Raw genomic sequence first — 24015 nt, forward strand, 5'->3', positions numbered from 1 at the left:
GCTCCTCCTTGAGCTTCTACACAATGTGCAGCATTGAACTAACGCAATAGCAGAAGTATTTTGGATTATTTGTATTAATTAATTTTTTATCTTGAAAGTGTGAGAACCATCGATTTAGATGTTTTTATTTTGTAGAGCATACCTATTTACACGCACCTCGACAAAGGGTGCAGGGCTTCAGTCTTATATTAATGGGTTAGACAAAAAGGACTGCCACAAATCATCCGCACAAAACACATCATTGTCGAATCAATACCAGTGGGGGCGCGACGACTACAGTTCATCATAATCCTTTATTTACGATTACAATTACAGGCCCTGCAGTTCCACTTGTCCCGCCACTCCCCACCGGCTGCCTTCCCCATTGACTGTGCCAACATTGTTGTCAGGCGTCAAGACTTCACGGTCACAATACCAGCGTGCTCACAGACATCCAGGGGCGGGTAGAGCGGGCTGTGTGGATTGCCATCAGGACAAAATAACCGCATGTAACACATCTCACTCAAACACCCATCCTTTATGGCACACTGCAATTACAGCAAACGTTGATTTTACATCATGATAGTGTATCAGCGTGCGGCCAGCTTGCCATATCATCTGTCAAATTAAACGCACCGAACAATAGGGGGGGAAGCAGAGTCGGTGACTGAAATGGGATGGATGGCAGTTTGTTTTGGTTATTGCCTGGATGTGATGAAAAAACAAATGGAATGGTGTGGATCTAGGAATCCATATGGTATCAGCTTAAACGTTGTGGCTCTGATGTGGATCCCAGACTTCACGTGGCCAGTGTGTGATGCTTTGCTGTTTTCATATGTGGGCAAAGTTTCAGCTCGATTCAGACCTCATTGACTTCAGTCATAACATTTAAATTAAATATTTCAGAATAATCACACTTGTGTGTAGTGAGGGGTACTCTTTCATCATACATCATCACATTCCGTGCTCAGCCAATCAAATCATCACATTCCGTGGTACACACAGACACACAAAGCTGGGTATAGGAGGGGCTAGCGCCCTCAAAAACATAAAACATTTGGTATGTGAAAGAAACATTGTGGAAGTATATACTGCAGACATTAGGTGCTTGTTGACTGGTCCAGCGCCAGCGGTTTGTTTCAGATTAGCTCTGGACAAACACACAAACAGGAAAAGCCTCTTATAGATGCCTAGAGTCCATAGACTCCTGCAGAAGCATGCTTTGAAAACCAATGCCATATTCTGAACAGTGTATGCATGCAGTGAACGAAACCCTGTGCCATATTCTGAAAAGTGTATGCAGTGGGCAGTGCCACATTCCGTGGCACTGCATTAGGGGCTGTCAGAACATGAAAACATTTGACAATCTTTTAATTTTCAAATTTAGTTCCCTCCATAAATCTAACTCACTTCCTGACCTACCGATGTGAAAACAAAAACGTTTTTATCACGTCACGCATGACCGAAAATAAAGTGTCTGTGCATGCATGGCACACTAGCAATAATACATAAAGTGTCAGTGCATGCATGGCACACTAGCAATAAACATTGTTGGTGCCTACCAATGCGTCTGCGTTGTGCACACTTCTATTCAAACACACTCTAGTATTATCATCGTTTTGAAAGAAAAATGTATAGTTGCCTTTCTTTCATTATACTCGAGGCAACAAAAAAAAACACCTGTCACAGTCCCTGCACATGTGTGGGGGGAGGGGTGGGGGTATTGTCGCAAAGAAAAACAACACATGCTAGTTTTTTTTACGGCAAAATAAACTTTGGCTTTTATATCTTAAGGATTTTAAGGACGTTGTGCTTATAACTCATGGATGGATTACTTTGTTGGAACTCGTCTGATGGAAATAACTTTGAATGACCCGAGGCTGCGTCGAGACAAGTGGAGAGTCACAACGTAGGTTAATTAATGCTAATGTATTAATCTAATAATGCTGCCCGCTGAATATACACAGACACAAATCTACACTTACTTTTTTTTGTCCTGGTGGTCGGATATAAATGAAATAAATACTTTTAATGTGCTCCTGCTACAAGAAAGGACAACTATAACTATCAAAATGTTAATGTATTCATCTGATAGTGTCGCCCGCTGAATATAAACATAGATGCCGATGGATCTCCGTGTCATTCATGCTTGTAGATCAGCTGTTTTGGGCGCTTTGCTAATTTTGCTGCCGTGTTGGGTCAGACTTGCTCCCGTTGCATTGATCGTTCAGCCTAGTGTCAATTGAATGTTGTAGTACTCGTCTCAAAGTATCGGGCCTGGTTCCGATACCGAGTAGGCGTGGTGGTATAATAATAATAATCTTGACTTGTAATTTTCATGTCGTTCCATTCCTACCAATAACCAATAGGCTACAGAAGTACGTCCACTAATGTTTCTTCTTTTTCCACACATATTTAATACTTTTGAAATGTGGAAGTCGAAAGAGCTCTGATCAGGCTGAAACCCGCTTGCCCACATCATAGATATGTCATAGATGCAGTGGTGGAAATAGAGTAAAGAAAAAAGGAAATACTCCACTAATGTAAAATTGTACTTAAGTACAGGATTTGAGTAAATGTACTTAGTTACTTTTCACCACTGCATACTGTGCATAGATGACTGACTCACTCTAGTTGTATTTATTCTTTAATGCCGTTCAACCACCAAAATGGACCAGGGGATGTAACGTAACAAACACCTGTATGGAGGCAACACATTAAAAACATAAGATTAGTAAGACAACGTTCTTACCTGTGATACACTGAAACTGACCATCCTCTCGTCGAATAGTGAAGGCCTCACCTGGGTTTACCTGCACCAGGATTACCTGTAGAGACGCAGAGGGGACAGTTCAACAACAATAATATATAAAAAATAATCCATTCATTGGTTATGGTTAAATTTGTAACAATTTAGGCACATGTTGTCTTCCGTGTAGTTTTGCGTAGCCAGACAACTATTCCACAGTCTCTGTATGCTGTATAGAGTCTAGAACTACAGTACACCAATCTGCTGTATAGTCTGGAACTACAGTACACCAATCTGCTGTATAGTCTGGAACTACAGTACACCAATCTGCTGTATAGTGTCTGGAACTACAGTACACCAATCTGCTGTATAGTCTGGAACTACAGTACACCAATCTGCTGTATAGTCTGGAACTACAGTACACCAATCTGCTGTATAGTGTCTGGAACTACAGTACACCAATCTGCTGTATAGTCTGGAACTACAGTACACCAATCTGCTGTATAGTCTGGAACTACAGTACACCAATCTGCTGTATAGTCTGGAACTACAGTACACCAATCTGCTGTATAGTGTCTGGAACTACAGTACACCAATCTGCTGTATAGTCTGGAACTACAGTACACCAATCTGCTGTATAGTCTGGAACTACAGTACACCAATCTGCTGTATAGAGTCTGGAACTACAGTACACCAATCTGCTGTATAGTGTCTGGAACTACAGTACACCAATCTGCTGTATAGTGTCTGGAACTACAGTACACCAATCTGCTGTATAGTCTGGAACTACAGTACACCAATCTGCTGTATAGTCTGGAACTACAGTACACCAATCTGCTGTATAGAGTCTGGAACTACAGTACACCAATCTGCTGTATAGAGTCTGGAACTACAGTACACCAATCTGCTGTATAGTGTCTGGAACTACAGTACACCAATCTGCTGTATAGTCTGGAACTACAGTACACCAATCTGCTGTATAGTCTGGAACTACAGTACACCAATCTGCTGTATAGAGTCTGGAACTACAGTACACCAATCTGCTGTATAGTCTGGAACTACAGTACACCAACCTGCTGTATAGAGTCTGGAACTACAGTACACCAATCTGCTGTATAGTGTCTGGAACTACAGTACACCAATCTGCTGTATAGTGTCTGGAACTACAGTACACCAATCTGCTGTATGCTGTATAGAGTCTGGAACTACAGTACACCAATCTGAGTAAGGAAGCTGGCATTTCCGTTCACGATTTTCTTTTTTTAATATTCTTTAAAATATTTTTTAACTTTCCTTTTTTTCCAATTTCTGCTAAGCAGCAAGCTATATATGCTTAGAGGTTTTCTATTCATATTAGGATACATTTGCGCGACTGTAACAACAAAACTGAAGTGGGGAGGATTCACATTGTAAACAAGGCCTGTCTCGGCTCCGTTGAGCGTCCTAGGATAAGCTACTTCCGGTACACTGGAACTGTGGCTTTTCAAAATAAGAGCTCAACTGGAAAAAATGCTGGCGTGAATTAGATCCTAATTTTTCAATAAATGCTATCGGGGTTAATATTATACAACCACAGAACCGTCTTTGTATATTATATTGTTTTCATGGCAAAAATACTTTCATGTGGCAGCAAAGCACCCACAGTGAAGAGAATTGGCTACAGCCTCAATGCTTTGTGTTGCGTTCAATGAATTGACTTCACAAAATGTCTTGGCCTACTCCTAATTAGCCCTTCGCAAAGTCCCTACCCAGTACCCAACCAGTCCTTGTCCAATAGGCACGTTATCAGCCAGGAGACAAGGCAAGCTGTCCTTCTCACCCATTGAGACGCATGTTAAATAACGGGATTTCTCCATATAAATAATTGATCATTCCAGTAGCAAGAGCATCAAAATGTCTTCTAAATTATGCACTGGACACATGTGCATGACATTTAAATGTAGCTTTTAGCATAGGTTCAATAAGGAAGATCTTAACCAACGCTTTCATTCGGCCTTTCAGCACTATCATGGCTCATCATTATCTGTTCTCAAATCCTAGCACTTTGCAGCAGCCAATCAGGTGATTTGACTCCGCCTTTAAATATCTCTTTTCAGTCTGCAACAAGCAACCCACCTCCATCCCCAACTCCACCTTGCCATCTAGTGTTGAGAAGGAAGGAGGTTCATCTGCTCAGCTGCCACCACCAGCGTCTAGGCTTCAATGCTCCAATGGGGGGGTTCTCCCTATTAAAAGCTAATCTTATTAAAAAAATGCAATTGGAGTCTAATCGCCAAAATAATTGCCGTTTGCCATTTTGCTAAACTGCTGCCAAATCTCTCCTTGCTAAACTGCTGCCAAAATCTTTCCAATAAACATTTGCTTATTCCATATTGGTGTGTTCTCTACATTTATTGAAACTAGACATACGAGGAAATGACAGAGGGAAAAACAGTAACCAACATCAACTTTTAACGACCACACGACAGGAGTTTTCATGTTGCACGGTAAGACTACGGTCATTAGTATAATTGCCATCACCTGGGCAGGTCAGTCGTGTAACTTTCCTGACGTTAAGTTGCCTACTGTATGTGTTCAACAACACAGCCATGCAAAATAACACCGACAGCTATGAGGTGACGAAAGCTTGTCTTGCATGGCAACGGTCGCTAAACAATTTGGATTGGCATTGGACAATCTCTTTTTGGGGTGGGGTTTAGTGAAGGAGTAATTGGATATTTGGATATTCTGAAGTGTGAACTAAGTGAATAACGATATTTACAATATATAATATGGAAGCTCATAGTGGTATCAATTAAGCCATAATAAATTGTGCTCATGAATATTGTGTGGCGTTGAAGGGCGCTAGACTGTCTGAGAGAGGAATTTAACCATTCATACCATGAAACATTTCAATTTATTCAAGACAGCTGTGCTTTCGACACATGAAGGCATCGGACTACTTTACAGTGACATGTTGATTGCGTAGCCTCTTGATCAAAGGATGGGGAATTGTGTAAAGAGAGCTACCAGTGTGGTTAAGGAGCGCAATGAGCTGTGATTGGTCAGCAAGCCAAACAACTCTGTTATAACAAGTCTGTTATTTTAAAGTGGGTCTCAATCCAAACTAAAAGTAAAGTGTGATAAGTGATTCCAGTCGAGAAACACTGTGGCAATGTTGGATGACTATATTACATGATGCAACCAACCAATATTCATTAAGTGCATGTTCATACAAAAGAAAAACAAGTAAGATGGTTATTTTATTCCATTATAATAATTTGTTTGCGCAGATGTGGAGGGAAGTGGAAGTGTAGTTGAGGAATGGAGTGAGTGAGTGAGTGAGTGAGTGAGCGAGTGATACAGGTTTTTCTTTATCTATGAAATGGAAAATGCAGAGGGCTTTATTCATAAAACAGCCAATTGTTCAATATTATTTTCATATTCAATTCAATGCTCAAATGACCACAAAACAGAGTGCTGGAATGGCCCTTTAAATAATTGAAGCAGTAAGGTTCATTCAACTCCATTCATGTGGTCAATGGCAATAAACTGTACCGACAGAAATCACGACCTGGAGTTCTCCCTATCACCGGAATGGAATCTAACACCATTGCATGTGACAAGGTAATGAGATGATGGAGTTTCCAGCCTCAAACAAAACCTTTATAATTACAATTTAGACATTTATAAAAGGTGTCAAAAGGTGTTAAAGGTGTCAATACTACTATCAAAGTATGATACTTTTTTTCTTTTTCAATTTCAATTTCACAAAAGCAGCTTTTAGGCACACAACTATTATCCCAAACACAGCTGTTCATATTCATGAATGGCGTTCACGTCACAAACCCGGAACACAATCCAAGACCAATTCAAGGCACACCTCTCTAGAGATTCCTGTACTGTAGCATTCAAATTGCTACCAATGCAAGCATCTCTAGCTCTTTGTCCAAAATCCAAGGCCTTTTCGATTATAGCATAATCAAGAACATTCCAACGCTTTTTCTAAAGGTTATTACACATCACCAGTGCGGGGTGTGTGTGTGTGTGTGTGTGTGTGTGTGTGTGTGTGTGTGTGTGTGTGTGTGTGTAAATTAGCTATTTGGGCAGGGCAGGGGAGGGCAGGGCAGGGAGGTCTGATTGAATCTCTTTCCATCATCCCTACGTCTCACGTGAAGAAAATGCCTCTGCTTTCTTCTCCAGTTTAACCTGCACTAAGAAACTAATCAGAGACATAAACCTTGTGCCGCTCCTCGGCATACAGTAGATAATGAAACAAAAAGGAAATGACAGTAAAACGTATTGTCGCAAAATAATCTCTCTGCTTACTTACTGTTGCCCGCATAGCTTTTTTTCTCATTCAGATGCGGCTGTTCATGCAGTCACAGCGAAACAAGGACCAGGGGTGCTCCTGGGTCCGTCAGACCCCTGTCCCCGTCCCCCCCACGCCCTCTTTCACTTCTTCACGCAGCCCTCATGGGAAACCACATGACCCTACCGGGTTCAACCTCTCACTACTGCTGCTCGTCCTGCTTTCCACCGACTCTGGCACAAAGTGTCCAGGAAGGCTGACGGGCCGCGTGGTGGTAGTGGTGATGGTGCAGGAGAGCAGGAGGACGCGGACAGGCTGCGTGGCTGGCAGCGGTGGCAGCATTCACGGAACGTGTTGTGGCGTGGAGCCCATGTTTACGGAGCCTGGCTCAGCCCCTCGTCTGCTCCACGGCGATGGTTGCTCTCTGCAGCGGCAGACGGCTCTATCTCTCTCTCACTCTCTCGCTCGCTCGCTCACTCTCACTCTCACCCTCCCTCCCTCCCTCCGGGCTTCAAAACGCAGCCTTCCCACACAGCCAGTCTCCCCGGCAACCCCTTCAACAAATAAGCCCTGGCGATGTCCGCACCACACCGCGCCGTCACAGGAGGGACCGCAGCTTAGAAGAGGACGAAGCCTCAGGAAAAGGTTGTAGGAGTGGGTGGGGGTGGGGGGGTTGGGGGTCTGCTTCAGTTTATTCAGTTTCCTCCTTTGCCTCTGTCAGCGGCGACTGCGTGTGCTCTTGGGAGTGACTGCTGTGTACATTAACGTGGTTGATTTCAGAAGTATTCCACTGGTGGCTGATAACGGCACAGAGAAAGAGAGCCAGCACAAGAAGAAAAAAAATAGGCTACTGTAGCCTCCTGGGGAGTCCTTTGTTCTGCCTTTTTTTCTCTCTCTCTCTCCCGCCCACTACGACAACGACAATGACGAGACGCGGCTGAGCGACCCACGCAGCTACGGAGGCTGAAATATATAACTATACTAACAGTCTCCTCTTGTCCTCCTCCTCTGACCCACCCCCCCCAGCTCACACACACTTCCATTCAGAGAACACAATGCCATACATACAATTTGTACTAATACTTTTCACAGGTGTGAGTAAAAACAAGTTGGCGGAAGGTGGAGTTTCAAGATTCAAGATACCGAGATGTTTGTGTAACGACCCGCCCCCGCCTGCCTCTGATTGGACTACCAAACGTCCCCTTCTGTGACGCAAGCCGAACTGCTTCGCCTCTAGTCATGTGTCACATTCGCGAGCATGGAAATTCTGCCGGTATCACTATACCACTAATGATGATGGCTCCCTTGCGACTTTCCCTACTTGCAGGACTCTGGGGGACGAGGACTTACTATTCTATCCATATCGGGTTGCAACTCAAACGGGACTGAGTCAGCACAAGCAAACTTCACAATGTTTGACACGCCATCAGTGGTGTCTCTCGTGGCTCAAGTTCACTTGAGACTAGGGGTGCTCCGATCACGTTTTTGGGGGACGATCAGCTTTTTTGCTTCAATATATCAGACAAAGTGTTGAATGAAGAGAGGGTTGAATACAGTAACTAAAAAAAAACTCTTAACCTAGACCTGACTAAGGTATAGTAGGCTATAGCTCTGGTCCATAGCCTTCTACTGCTTCGATTCTGCCCTGCAGTAAGGCTATGTGACTATCAGTATTAAATCTCAAATCGAAATCAGACCAGCCTCTCCTCTTTTGTGGAAATCTCACAAACGTTTGACCTACTCACCAATAAAAAGACGGGTTGTGTCAATAGAAAGCCTACTTTCCTTAGTGGACGCACTCTGAGCTCCCCACCACACATAAAACGCAGATAGGAGTTTTATTGCTGTATAAGAATGTGAGAATGCCACGATACTACTAGGAGCTTGGCCAAGCAGAGGCATCAAGAATCACATACAGTATGCGTCTGTCGGGAGTTCTTCCCTCTGCAAACAAGCCCACTCGCAACTTGGCAAGATGTTTACTGTAAAACAGACATCAAAAGGCGAGCTGAGGGAGTAAGTAATGTTGTGTAATATTCTGTTAATATCTGTCCATTGTTCAAAGCATGAAAATAGTTTATTAAAAATGTAATATTAACGATTACTCGATTAATCAATAGTCAACGGAGGGGGGGCATCAGTTGTGTGAAAAACGATGGTTTCTGCTATCCATCTAAATGTTGCCTCAATCAGACAGGCTAATAACAGATAACATTAGCTAACAAAATAAATGCTATCCTCTAAAATGTGGTTACTATGGGCCCATAACAATATAGCCTTTGCAACAGATTTAAAATTGTATTAAAAAACTATATATGTATATATATATCCCACTTTTCACACAGGCATTGACCATAATAATATGGAGGTCTTAACAAAGCCCTTCCAATTTAACAAATTATAAATTAATAATGTATTTATTAGTGATTTAAAAAATGCGAAAAAGCACCCAGGGAACAGTACCCCCCACGGCCACAAGGGGGGGGGCAATATCTCACAACGGGTAAGGGCTAGTGTGTCTAACAGAGAAAATAGCCAATCTACAAGCAAGCTCACCTGATGCATTGCAATTAACTTTTATAATCAATTATGTTTGATTAACCGAGTGTGTGTGTGTGTGTGTGTGTGTCTGTGTGTGTGTGTGTGTGTGTGTGTGTGTGTCTGTGTGTGTGTGTGTGTGTGTGTCTCACAGCATGCATACATAAATGCATGCACGTCGCCTTGAAATGAAGGTAACGTTTTCATAGAGAAATGTCTTCCCTTATTGCGAATGCAGTGAGCACTTACTATGAGACCTAGCAGATCATGTCTGTGTGTCTGTCTGTCTGTCTGTCTGTCTGTCTGTCCCGCTATCCAAATATGGAGTGTGTTGCATCAGCAATCACTCAGCTCCATATATGGGCACAAAAGGGGCCAGGTCCACTCAGCTCCATATATGGGCACAAAAGGGGCCAGTGATTTGTTTGTTGTGGACCTGGCCCCTTTTGTGCCCATATATGGAGCTGAGTTGTTATTGCAATTTACGATCTGCGTTCGCTTCCCGCGTTCACGCGTCTTACTCGTAAGTGCAGGCTAGCGTCTATGTAACGTTACACCAGATAAAGCAACCCCCCTTTTTTTCTGTGTCAGCTAAATGGTTTCAAATAGCCATTCTGCTGTTGACTTGGGTTGTTTTGGATTCATCCCCCATTGTCACGGTCAACAATGGGGAGAGGATTTGGATTAAGAAAGCACTGCTACTGTAGTTTCACGTCTTCCAGTTTATGACAAGAACTCTGTGGTTACTTGCAAACATACAAAACAGGAAGCGGTGCAGATTAATGAACTGGACCGCTACAGTGGTTGTGGTGGACTAATCGAATAAAACAATAATAAAAAACAAATAATATTTGCTTAAAATCCCAGAAACGGTTAGTCCCAATCCTTGATTCCGATTGGCTGGTGGTCACTCTGCAATACATACAAACCAATGATTGAATAGAATCAAAGGCAAGACTAGAGACAGAGAGAGATCGCTAAATGAAAATGAAACAATCTGAAACCTTAGATACAGTCAGCAGTCATAAGGCATGCAGTTAAAAACATTTCCAGCCACTAACAAGCCTGCAGTTCACACCTTGGTGTTACTATGTGTCCACATTGTACTATAGGTATTCACAGCCCCCAGTTTCTCTCCACTTTCACTCAACAGGCTGTATTTATTTTCAAATTATCTTCATTAAATTGCTCTAAATTACTTTTGCATTAAGTCAGCTTATGTCATCAGAGAGAGAGAGAGATACAGAGACAGAGAGACTGCATTAGTTCCTGCCTGGGCTCCTACGTAGGTAGCACTCGTCCACACACGTCACTGGCTTCCTGTCGTTTCCCGTCCGCCCAGCTGCCGTGCCACATCAGCGCACGGTAAACAATTAAAGAGGAACAAATAGTGAGAAACCTGAGCCCTTGAGTCACCGGCGAGAGAGGGACGTCAGAGCCTAACAGCCGTGAATGTGCACAGCAGCAGCAGCCCTGTTCTCTGGGGTAATAAAACACAGCAGCAGGCTGCGGCCAACTCCGTGGCGGTAGGGCGCAAATCAACCTGCAACTCTTATTTTACCTCCCTCTATGAGCTTGTATATCTGCAATTTTTGAATGGCCAGCGAGAACCATTCGCCCAACAAACCTCAAATAAGACACACGTGTTGCACGCCACATCCACATTACGTTATTGGGTACCGGCTTTAGTTCCGACATACTGACAGTCCGACAGTCATTAGACCGTCATCCTACACCAAACCCTAACGGCCTAACCTAACCCTAACCGCAAGCACGATGCAACGCATGTCGTACACACCCCACTTTATTTACCTCCTCCCACAGGCTGTGCATCCTATGGATTCAGTATACTGTCAGCTGTCAGGCAATGGTCTGGCTCAAGCCTTTTTCCTAGCAGAGGAGCTATAGGAAAGCCGGGGCTGCACCTGTAAGCAGGGATTGTTAGGTGGAAGGAGGACGAGGACGTAGGACGAAGGGGCGGCCCTACGTACTCCTGGGGGAGGCTACTCGCTACCCAAAATAAATTTACGACACGGGAACCCCTGGTCTAGGGAGTGTCAGGAGTGTTTCACTGATTAGTTGAATGCGTCTCAAAGCTGGATTGAGGCAGCACAGTGAAAATCTGTACTAGATTCCCTGAAAGGTGTTTTTTATAATCGGGTAGAGAACAACTTGTACCTGTTAACAATTTGTCACAATGTAATTTTCATTACTCTTGGCAGAAACTCCCACGTTGGGGATCTAAGACTCTTACTTGGCTAATAACGAGTGTCAAGACGAGAGCTTTACATGAAGCGAGAGAGCGACAAGTTGGTTCACAACGTTGGACAACTAATGCAAATGCACACAAGACGAAACAATGACATTCCTGTCGTATACATTAGTTCAAGAGTAAAAGGGCAGCGGGGACTGGGGGGGCCCATACCAGCCAGGGGAAAACAGCTTGGTGACTAATGCATTAGTTAGACACAAGTATTGACAAACAGACAGATTCATCAGTTTCCAACTCGCTCACAAACTAAAAGGCCAGAGCAGGAGAAATGTTGGTCTGGGGGAGGATTAAATGGATGGAAACAGTGAATCATGCCATGGCCAAAGTCATAAAAAAAGCAATTATCTCAAGTAATGACCCCCTTGGCAAAGCTTTCTCTCCATTACGTAGGGTTGCTCAACTGATCAAAAGAAAACAAAAATCTCCATTATGTTATGCAATAATCATGAAACTTTACTCAAATATCTCATATGGCTAGCTGTTGCGCCTTACCTTCGTCTCTTCACCATTAAAGAAAGATTTATAACCACAACACTGTACAGCCCATCACCTCATCCATCAGACTGACAGAGGAACAATACAATCACAGAGGCCATTACATATCATTGGGCCAAAGATATGAAACTGATGAGTGATAATCACATCAATCATAACTAATGGGGATTACAATATTATATATTATATATAAATAAGTGTGATCATTATTTTAGTTGTATTCGTGCAACCCTACCCTACCATGACTCACAGTAGTTGGTCCAGTCTCTAGTTAATACCAGCCAGAGGCTGCAATAGGCACCAGGTACAAAGAGATTAATTAGTGTCCTAGTCGGTAGAGCTCTCGTCTTTGGAACAAAAGGTCATCATGGTTCGATCCCGGGCCCCGCCAATTTAGTGTATGAGTACTAGCAGGGCTTGTGTGCAGAAAGTTGTGCGGTAAGTCCTAGAGAGCTGTGTGGCGCTCCACCTCAACTATCCATCTCCCAGGGGTCTAGCGCATTGTAACAGGGATAGACTCCCATGCTCTCGGCTGATACCGATAATAAAGCTCTACGATCTATACTTCAAAAGAATGAGGTGTCCTTGCACTGTCCCCATGCTAAAAAAGCTTAAAGGTGGAGGGGTCAGCTATCGCTGTGAATTCTCTTCACTGTCACTACAGTGCTGCATCACTCTGTCAGGGGCCAGAGCCCTCCGGTGGTCCCTACTCCTCACTCCCCAGCTGTCACTATATCCACACGCCTCCTCAGACAAACAGAAGACCCTCCCAAGACCTCAGACAAGGGCCAGGTGGGTGCTAAGGTCAGGTCTCCGCCTGGTTCTTCTTGTAGCTCTGAGGTCTTCCGCAAAACAAAACCCATATGCACTATGCATACACCATGCAATCAGCAGTGAAAAGCTCGCAGCCTAAATCATCAATATTTTATCTGGTGTTGCCAATAAAAACTCTCCACCAGTAGTCGTAAACAAACAAACTGCGTTGATAAAAACATTGTTTTGAAAAATGCAATAAGCATGAATTGTTCCTCCTCATCAGAAGTCTTGTCAAGTCATGATGTAAATAATAAATATACATGACCCCAAGATGCAAGTGCAGCAATTGTACACGGCAGGGAAAGAGAGAGCTTCACTTTTCTGCATTTTCTAAAGTTCCCAATAAACTTTGATAGCTATGGGCCTGGGGACTGCAGTGGCTCAGGATGTAGAGTGGTTCCCAGTTTGATCCCTGGCTCCTCCTGACAACGTTATGTCAAAGGGTCCTTAAGCAAGACACTGAACCCCTAACTGCTCCGATGCATATTGTCACTGCCTTCGGTGGCTGAATGTGAAACACCTATTGTTAAAAACTTTGAAGGCCCTGTAGAAATGTAAACCATTTATGTAGGCGGGGGCCACGTGACCATACAGAGATAAGGGGTATCTAAATTCCATGCAGGAACACCAGCCATCACAAAGCAACACAACAGGCACAATTTGATATCTACATGAACAAAGGCCTTTCGGAGGCAGGGTGACAAGGCAGTTGGAGAATGATGTTTGTTGTGGCAATGCTAATATTAGTGAGAGCCTTATCTGTGCAAACGCGAGTCAGGGGAGAGGCAAATGGTGGAAAAAGACACTCCCCCACTGTGGGTGCCAGGCCGCCCCTAGGCAGTCACGGACACTTAAGCAAATCAAAGTGATGAGCGTCAAAATGACAGGGAAATCACCCAGGCTTGTCATGGCCACTCAATCTCAGCCAGACACCGAAGGGAGATGAACGGGAGGCATCACCTTCTATCTTTAACTCAGACGGTTGACAGCTAGTATCAGGACAAAAACGACAGACAGAGAGAGGGCTGATAGTCAACAAGCACCTGTCACCTCAAATCTACTTTGCAGAGGCGGTCAAGCAGACAGAGAATCACATGAGGGTACTTTCGGTACAGAGTTACACTCTGGAACTCTCCGAAGGCAGTGAGCATTTCTAGTTCACACCTGAAACAGACAGGCCACCAAAAGGCATCAGGTTTCATGTGTAATTCCCCAGAGGTGGCTCATTTACATTGGCCCAACACATCACACCCACACTCTGGGGCAATCTAAAGTCATACAAACAGGTTGGACAATGTTCAGAATGCAAATGCAATGACAATCTTCCAGATTATTATTGTGGAATATTGTAATCCTGATTATTAATCACGGTTATTGGTGAATACTGATCAGTGACTTTTGGTGATGAATTAAATATTTTAGAATATATACAGTAGGCGCTTGGGTGGCACAGTGGAAAAGTGCTTGCCCAACCCCTGCAGAGTTTGTGGGTTCAAATCCAAGGTGGTCCGAGCGTCTACAGTACACAAACACAATTAGCACGTGTTTTGGGGCAGGAAAGCCGGGCAGGGAGGGTGACAAACATCACTGTACGTATTCCTACAGGCTGAGTGTTGGCGGGACTGGTAGGTGAGTCAGTAAGATACAACAGCAGTGACAAATCAGAAATGTGTGTGAATTGGGGGAGAAAAAGGGGTAAAAAGCTAGATTTAAAATAGCAATAATGCAGTTGTTGCTCATTGTGGTTCCCAGTGTCATGTCTTTGGTCACATACTGTCACATGTAATTGCCTCACTGATTTTATTGTTCCTCTGTGAGCCTGATTGGAGAGACAAGTTATTGATGCTCGTTTAATTGATGGTGAAGAGATGAGAGAAAGCTGACACTAGACAAAATAGGTTATTAATTGGCAATTATGATTATAAACAGAATAACTATTTCTGATTATTTTTGATTAATTGTGCAACAGTTAATCAAACTATTCCATTTAAAGGGCCACTTCACCTTTTGCAACCAGATCTTGTTTTAATGATGTTTGGGAGACACGAAACAGTTTTCTGTGGTTTTTATGTAGGTAATGTGTTTTAGATATTGTAATATTTCAAAGTGTCTGTGATGTCACAGACACTGGTCTCACGTACTTCCTGGACTTCCCTCTCCACAAAGTGGGGTGAGTGCACCAAAGCATTATGGTCATTGTAGTAATCAAGCAATCCAGCCAAACCCTAGTCAAACATACGTACTACATAATTTTTCTGGCAATAGAGTGCAAAATTCTAATTGTGCTACTGTTATCTACTACAACCACTATTAACATTGAGTGACTGGAGTTTCTTCCAGCTGTGAAATGTCCCTTTAAGGTGCTGTGATGTTTATTAAAAAAAGAAGAAAAAAAAGTAAAATAGCTCTACATTTCTAAAGTAATCATAGAGTGTTTGTGTCAGTAACAGGGTTCTCCTCGTCTAATTTACAGGAAACACTGACAAAATGTGCTTTGAAAATATTATGTGGTTTCATCCTTTAAGTGCAATTTAAATTCAACATACTGGTATTTGTCTGCCCTAAATCAAAGTTCAAAGATAGTTTTGGAGAAAGAATATTTGTTTCACTTAAGGTTGAGCCCAATACGAATAAGACCAAATCTTTCAACCGAACAAGACAATTTATTCAATTAATGTATCATCATTGCAAACAAAGTGTGTGATGAGTAAAGAGCAGGAGTTTTAGCTACTTAAGCTCCAATTCTATATGAATATAACTGACCTACAAGCTTGCGTTGTGAGCCTGAAGTTTGGCTTTTTTCGGTATAATCAAATCTAACCCCCCATGAACCCCAGGTGGAAGTGGTTAAGCCTACCTGTTGGGGACCCTCTCCGTTGACCATGGCTGGTGGCGGTGGTGAGGCCAGGAGAGGGAGTTCAGGGCTGAGAAGCTGGCCGGACTCCAGAGGTGGTGTGTGGTCTGCCATGTTTCCCTCATTCACACCACTGAAGAGGTACTCCTACAAGGACATGTAGAGATTATTAACAGAACAGTAAAGGCTTAGCGCATGTCATGATTAAGAGGGGTTCCGGCACATGTCATTCATTTGTTAACGGAACAGTCAACGTTAAAGTCCTATGGTACAACTCTCATGATTAAGAGGGGTACCACAGGCTACCGGCACGTCATTAGGCTTGCTTAAAATAAAAATCAGCTAGGCCACAGGTCTGTCTTATCCACATCAGAAGATGTGGATACGCTGTCGAAATTCAAGATCCGCATCGAGGACCCTCCCAGGCGTAAACACATTGATATTTCTGGGCAGAGCAGTGCTTGCTGACATCATGAAGGACAAGGACAACTTCTGGCTTAGTGGCTTACCAGAGAGGAATACCAGGAGAAGCTAGAAGTCACTGTCAGATAAAGCGTCTCTGAAGCCCGAGTTCTGGCACACAAAATAGTTAAAAAAGGAGGAAAAACTTTGTTTCGACCTATACCGGTCTTCATATTTTTATTCATACATATATTGTTGCGCAGCCGCATAGTGTCATGCACCGAAAATAGCAGATCTACAAGGCAAGCTCAAAACACATCATGCGTTGTGTGAGCTTGTAGGCTAAACACCTAAATAGGTCTAAATTAGCTTTCAGTTATTGAGCCTATTGTAGGTTTCCATTCTGGGAGTATCCATTTTGTATGATGCAAGTTAACATATAAATAGATAATGTACTGCAGAGCAAGAGCAAACACATGATTTGGCTCCACATGGGACCAGACCAATTCCTAAAAGACAGCGGTCGGCAAGTAGCACACTGGGCTTCCATGAAAAATGGCTCTATTGGAAATCTATATGTGCCCAAGCTTAATTAAGCAAATCCATATGTGCCCAAGTTTAATTAAGCACTAGAAGGCTTTTTGATTTCTCTCTTCTTTTTTGGGGGGGAGGGGGTGGGGGCTGTTATTAATATAAATTAGGCTCACTGGGTTTTTCACATGTAAAATCTTTCTTAGGCATTTTGAGAAATAGCATCCAAAATCCTACTTCAATAAAAGGTCAGCTTAATAATGCGCAAGGTAATAAAAACAACTGAGCTGATGGTATTAATGGAATGATTGTAAAGCTTAAAGGGGAATACCACTCATTTTCAACATTTTACTATGTCATAATGACATCATCAAGATGTGATTCACCATGTTAATGATTTTTTTTTCAGACCTCCAGTTCTAGGAAACACAGAATGGGGGGACTTTTTTATTAACAGCTCTAAGGTATATTAATGACATAGTAAAATGTTGAAAATGAGTGGAATGCCCCTTTAAGTAAATGTGATTGTCGTCTCCAACAAGTGACATTTAGGTTTGGAAAATCATTGGGGAGTTTTGCAATCCTTTTTGCCAGGGTTTGTGTGAGACAAAACACTACTAGTATTTATGCTTGCAGTCTAGTAGCCTGACTCGCCTCTAGTCTAGACAACACAACCTCCATTAAAGCACTCTTTTGTAGCCTCAACCAAGCAATTTAAAACAAGGTTTAACAACTTAAAATTACATTATTTATTCAACTTTGCATTTTCTAGCTCCCCTGAAAACATGTCCAGTGACTTGGACATGTTGGAGGAAGTAGTTGGAGGAAAGGAAATGAAAATAAATGTACCAGAGACTATGTCGTCAGGTAAGAGTGAGCAACTCTAGCACATTTGCCTGGAAACACCTTAGTTTCACCTTTAGCAAAGAGAAAAGGGAAACTACGGTAGGTAATATAGCATAATTTTCAGTAGAGCTATATCATGAATTCATGATGAAACCAGACCAGATGTGAAAAAACGATGATAGCGGTAATGTTGTCTAGGGCTGTAACAATCAATTATCTTCTTAGTAATTATTCTATTGATTTCTTTATCGATGAATGGGATAATAGAGTCAGAGAAGAGAGTTCTTCGGATATGGATTTTCATATTAGACTACATTGATTACCGGTAGTCTGGTCAAATAATTAAGCCATATTGTATACTTTGTGTACAACAGTATACCCCAAAAATAGCTGATCTGCAAGCTCACAATGTGTCACATCACGACACATTGTGAGATAAATACTGCACTCCTAATGTGTTGTCTTTTCCTGACTATAAACGAATCCCTGGCTAATAAGCCTTAATACTAATAGTTAATACATTATAACGTAATTGTCCTATACGGCCTGGAAGGCTGGCGTAGTGGTCCGGGCACCTAGCCTAACAGCGTGTTGCAAGATCCTGATGATCTTTTCTGAGTCGTCACTCCCCATCTCTCTCTCCCCATTTCCTGTCAGACTGTATACCGTAATTTCCGGACTATAAGCCACTACTTTTTCCCCATGCTTGGAACCCTGCAGCCTATACAACGGTGCGGCTAATCTATGGATTGCGCAACCACGATCCCGTCCGACCATTATACAGGCTGACTAAAAAGCTGAATAACTCCTAATCTACGGAGCTCTCCATGGTTTGGATAAAATGTGCGATGTTCGGAGGTCTTTGCTGATTATCCGGTGGTTTAGATGCAAACATTGGCGCTTTCTAGAGCAAGGATGGCTTAATTTTAACTCACTAGCATTGATGCTATTTATTTAGCATTAAGATGGACGCTCCGAACAGGAAACAGTGCTAGTGTGTGCTCCGTGTAAATAGGCTCGGCCCGCCTATGGGCTCAGCAGTCTGCGGTTGGCTATGCGTCCTACAGGTGGCAGCATATGGGTTAAAACACCTGCGGTTTATAGTCCAGTGCGGCTTGTATATGTACACATTTGGGTTTTCCCCTAAATTTAGCTGGTGCGGCTTATATGTGCTTTATAGTCCGGAAATTACAGTACTAGCGTTGGGTGACAATACGAATCTATCGTCAATCGTGATTTTACGAGTCCAATAGGTGATTATTTTTATTAGCCGATTTTTCGCAGCGTTTTTTTCTTTTGCAAAATAATATTAACCTACAGCGAAATAATGTAAGTGTGAGCAAAATGCGAATCAATTTGGGCCAGCAAAGTCGTAACGGCGGAAACCCCCTCCTCTTGTTATAATGGTATGCTCCCAGAGTCTCAGCAGCAGTGAACAAACACAAGCGCTGCAAAAACAGACAGATCTACAAGCTCTCAAGTCTCAACGCGTTGCAAGCGGGCTGCAGAGACGGTCGCGTCTGCGGTTCTCAACGCGTTTGTTTTTGCAGCGCTGGTGTCGGGGTTCGTTCACGTTGTCAATAACAGACAGATCTACAAGCTTTCAACGCGTTGCAAACAGCGCTGCAGAGACAGGCGCGTCTGCTAATGCGACGCGTTGAGAGCTTGTGGATCTGTCTTTTTCTCGATTTTTACAGTTTACCTGCTGTAAACTGTATTCACATTGCACAAATATATCGTCTATCGGAAAGTTTGGGCCAGACGATGGGCGATAGGAAAGTTTTGCTATATGCTATATCGCCCAACCTTACTGTATACCATCTAATAAAGGCAGAAAAATGCCCCAAAACAATAATTAAGTTTAAAATTAAAAAAACCTTAAATATTGTATTTATTATATTAATAGTCTGTCTTTCACGCAATAGGGACCGCTTGCATCAAAGGTTGAGGATGTCATCCATGTGTTGTCCAGCCCTATGGAATGTATGGAATGCATGTGTTCAAAGCAATATTTAAAATATCCACATGGGACCAGACCCATATGGAGTGTGCTCTACCGACTGCTACCTGGACACAAACGGCAGATCTACAAGCTCACAGCATGTCATATTGCTTGTTTCGAATATCCAAAGTATTAAGTAGTTAACAGTCTTAACTAAAAATGTATACATCACATTACACAGTTTAGATCGGAGTGCAGACCCGTGTGAACTTGGTGATGTAAAAAGAATATCTGTACTGTAAAAATTGCACGTTCATGGAATGTTAATCTACATTGCTTCCTGTGTCGGAATAGCTCAATAGGAAGAGCACTTCCTATTCTCTGAACCACAAGGTTGTGGGATCAAATCCTGGCATAAGCAACTCAGCATATGAGCAATTTGGCTCCCTGGGCTCCCCAATCTGGCTTACAAGAGCATTGTAAAATAAATAGACTTGTGTTCTTTGCTGTTGCTACCTTGAGGCTCTTGAGGTTAAATATTTTAAAACTGCAAATTATTTCAAGTGTGCATGTCCATCCACAGTAAGGTGGATTTTTTAAATTGGTAATAGTTGCACTGTGAAATTATGAAGGAATGGGGAGGGTCCAAAGTTTCATCACTTAAGTTTTAAAAGTTACATATCTAACAAAATGACAAAACATTTCAAAGTAAAGACTATGCAGATTTTTTTCAGCGACCCCACAACTAAAACTAGAACATCAGATGACTAAATGGAAATTTATTCAAAAGAATATGACTAAAACTAAATCAAACTTTTCTGTCCAAATGTAACACTGCTCAGAGCTCAACCTGACCCATTGCATTCCTTCTTAAACACTTTTATAACATGTTGTTGTGATGTGGAAGGTTATGCAACATAACAGCCAGGAAGGGAAAGGGGGGTACAAGTTCACACAGTCCAGACTACAAATCAATACAATGACAGCCTACTGACAGCTATATTCGTGGAGTGAGGTTAAAACATGTGGGAAGCAGTTGTGTGAAGTAGCCAAGTACATTTAGTACTTAGTAGTAACACTGATGTTGATGGTTTGTTCAGTTTGTGTGGTGGAGAAAGGGTGATTCTGCTGAAAACTAAATACTACTAACCAATCAAAAAGCTACTCAACAGGATTCTGTTTATTTAGTTTTTTGCAAAACAAACGTGTCCCAAGGAGCAAAGCGCAGGGGGAAACGGAACATATGTCCTTGAACATAATTATAATGTAGCGCATGCGCCCCTAAACCTTGCAGTGATCTGGCTTATCTGTTGGCTTTAGCCACTCCCCCTCCTGCTTAAGCTTAAACAAAGTCAGTTTGCAGTCAGTGTGATGGTCAAGGAACTGGGTTCAGGAGAGCTACTGCTACAGTAGAAGTATGGCAAGAGATTAGCCTAGTATTACTGGCTGGCTTTAGATGAGGGTGGTGGTGGTGGTGGTGACAGGCTGCTTCGGCTGCCATTTAGGCCTACAAGTCACACACTGGAATAGGCGAGCAAAACATAATCGATTCAATCTATTTATTGATAACTTAAATCATTGCTAATCGAAAAAAGATAAAAGTATTTGGGCATGTCATTGTAGGAGAAAAGTTAAAAGAAAACATCCAAATATAGTGAAATATAGTGAAAATAGCTGATCTATAACTTCACAACGCATCATGAATGATTTGATGCATTGTGAGCTTGTAGATCTGTTATTTTTGTATTACTCTACTATTCAAAAACATAATCGAAATAATAATTGCTAAAAACCAGTTGCAGCCCAAAACTGTTTTTTTAAACGGTATTAACACAGTTGGTAGAGGGAGTGGGATCACACCTTTGACCCCTGGGGTAAACGAAACAGAAGGTGGAGGATTTCAGGATTATAGTCTAATGACAATTTTCCTGTGGACGTATAATGGATCCACAGGTCTCTGGGGGGCATATTATAATACAAAGTCCATTTATTAAATATGAATTGCATAGACCACCTTTGTATCACCTGTAATTGTCTACAGTGGCCGGTTTAGTGCCATCTCCCCAATGAGGAATGAGAATTCACTCAACACTGCACAGTACTTTTGTTTCACTGAAACAAACAAAATAGCATCTATCCAAATTTGCGCCACATCTGTTTTTGCTCCGACAGTCAACTCACATTTGACTGTCACTTAGATAGCAGCCAGTAACCTGAAACCAAGTGCTTTTCAGTTACGGATTTCACTTAGCAAGCAGAGGGGACACCTGGGACAGAATCTCACCAGGGACATTCTGACAAGACAACATGTTTTTACACTGTTAAGCATCATGAGTTGGAACAGCATCGATGGCCATGGACGTGGCGATGATAAGGATTTAAAAATCAAGGCTTAACTGTTGTATAAGTGTTCATCCATCAACCGTCAACCTTGTAAGAGACATAGCAAATGTGGAGAAATGCTTTCCTGCCACTGCCTTCATTACAATCCAAACATATTTTGACTTAAGTACCTTCCATCATGAGATGAATGATGGTGGTGATGATGATACTGTATGGGCCTGGCTAACTTGTTATGGCTGCTCTGGCTAACTACGTACATAGTTAACCTCAATCCGGTATCGGGTACAAGCATGAGCATCCATCCACCAGTAATGAATATGATTGTATCCATATTATAGCTCCAGCAGGTTTGAGTGAAATGGATTATTTGACTGTGAGATGAGCAGCCAGCCACCATGGTCTGTTGTCCCATATGGTATTTACTAGTTACTGGCTCGTACTCTGTAGTCCAGACTTATGTCTGTCTCTGTGTGTGTCGTGTGTGTGTGTGTGTGTGTGTGTGTGTCCTAAATGCTAGCTGACGCATAATGTTACACCCAATTAGCCAATGTTGACGCTAGCAAAAGAAAAGTTTATTTTCGTTCAGACACCGTGCTCGGTGCTTTTAGCATTTCTCATTACATTAGCACCAGCTAGAGCAGAGCAAAGACAGAGAGAGGCACTTTAGTTACAGCCGCTTACCTCGTCAGTCGGTCGGCGGCAGCAGTCAGTCTCACGGTGTGGGACGAGCCTGCCTTGGGCTTGCGGAGCTTCCCCAAACACACCGAGACGATCAGACTGATAAGCAGCCTGCAGTTTCAGCACCGCCGATATGGACAGCTAGCTTAGCGTTTAGCCAAAGAAGCTAAAGCCCTGCCAAATCAACGGGAAGGGGGAACATTGTAGCGGCTAGCCTAATGCTAACCTAGCTTAATAGTTTATTTTAATGCGAGATGGGAGCTTATTTTCCTCCGGCTCGTTCTTCTTCCTCAACCGTGTTGCGGACGGAGTGGCTCAGTGGCGACTGGCGGGCGGCTCGTCTTGAGTTCGCACACTATAAAAGCGGATCCTTCCCTCCTTCCTTCCTAATTAAAGACGTGACGCTTCCGAAATAAATACGCAAATACACAACGTGAGAGGTTTTTCTTTCTTTTTTTCCTTTTTCTAATCGCCGATTTGATCGAGACGGTTGTTTCCAGCCATCTAGCCCCTTGTTGTTGCTGCTGCTGCTCTATCCACCACCGCGTATAAAAGGCTGGACGGTCGCCATCACTTACAGGAACTGTTCGCGCATGCGCGCTATACGCACCACCAACCAGCATGACGTCTTCTTATTCCAAAGGAAGTACAGTATGGTTCTGGCCTTCAGTTCAGAGTTCAGACCTACAGTCTATGGTTCAGACCTTCTATTCCAGACGCTTGCCACATACAGCTCCATCTCACTGAATTAGAATATTTTGTAAAAGATCATTTTCTTCTGTAATATAATTCAAAAAGTGAAACTTTCATATATTCTCAATTCATTGTGCATAAAGTGAAGTATTTAAATCTTTTTTGTTTTAATCTTGATGATTATGGCGTAGCGTACAGCTCATGAAAATCCAAAAATACTATCTCAATTAATTAGAATATTTTACGAGACCACTAAAATAAATGATTTTTTTAAAACGAGAAATGTCGACCATCTGAAAAGTATATTAATGTATGCAGTTAATAGTTGGTCTGGGCTACTTTTGAAGAAATTAGTTCATCAATGGGGCGTGGCATGGAGGTGATCAGCCTGTGGCACTGTTGAGGTGTTATGGAAACCCATGTTTGCTTTGATAACAGCCGTCTCATGTCTCACACTTTCCTCTTGACAATAGAACCTAGATTCTCTGTGGGGTCCCAGGTCAGGCCAGTTGGCCGGTCAGTTAAGCACAGTAATACCAGTCAGTACACCAGTTACTAGTAGGTTTTTTGGCTCTGTGGGCAGGTG

General features: G+C 42.6%; 1 protein-coding gene across 2 annotated transcripts in view; it reads right to left on the reverse strand.

The window, feature by feature from the left end:
* The window catches only part of fndc3a (fibronectin type III domain containing 3A), a 74797-nt gene extending 51500 nt beyond the window's left edge, over positions 1-23297 (reverse strand). The window contains exons 1-3 of one of the 2 annotated variants that reach the window (XM_080772536.1): positions 22740-23297; positions 15998-16141; positions 2732-2807 (exon numbers count right to left, since the gene is read on the reverse strand). In XM_080772536.1, the coding sequence (XP_080628662.1) occupies positions 2732-2807; positions 15998-16108 (187 nt within the window). In that variant the 5' untranslated portion in view covers positions 16109-16141; positions 22740-23297. Of the gene's footprint in view, positions 1-2731; positions 2808-7040; positions 7132-15997; positions 16142-22739 lie in introns of those variants that run through there. The other variant, XM_080772537.1, reaches the window with a different exon arrangement.
* Positions 23298-24015: the final 718 nt, after the last annotated feature.

This window comes from Protomyctophum bolini (genome assembly GCF_963924005.1).
Source record: "Protomyctophum bolini genome assembly, chromosome: 9".
Classification (NCBI taxonomy): domain Eukaryota; kingdom Metazoa; phylum Chordata; class Actinopteri; order Myctophiformes; family Myctophidae; genus Protomyctophum; species Protomyctophum bolini.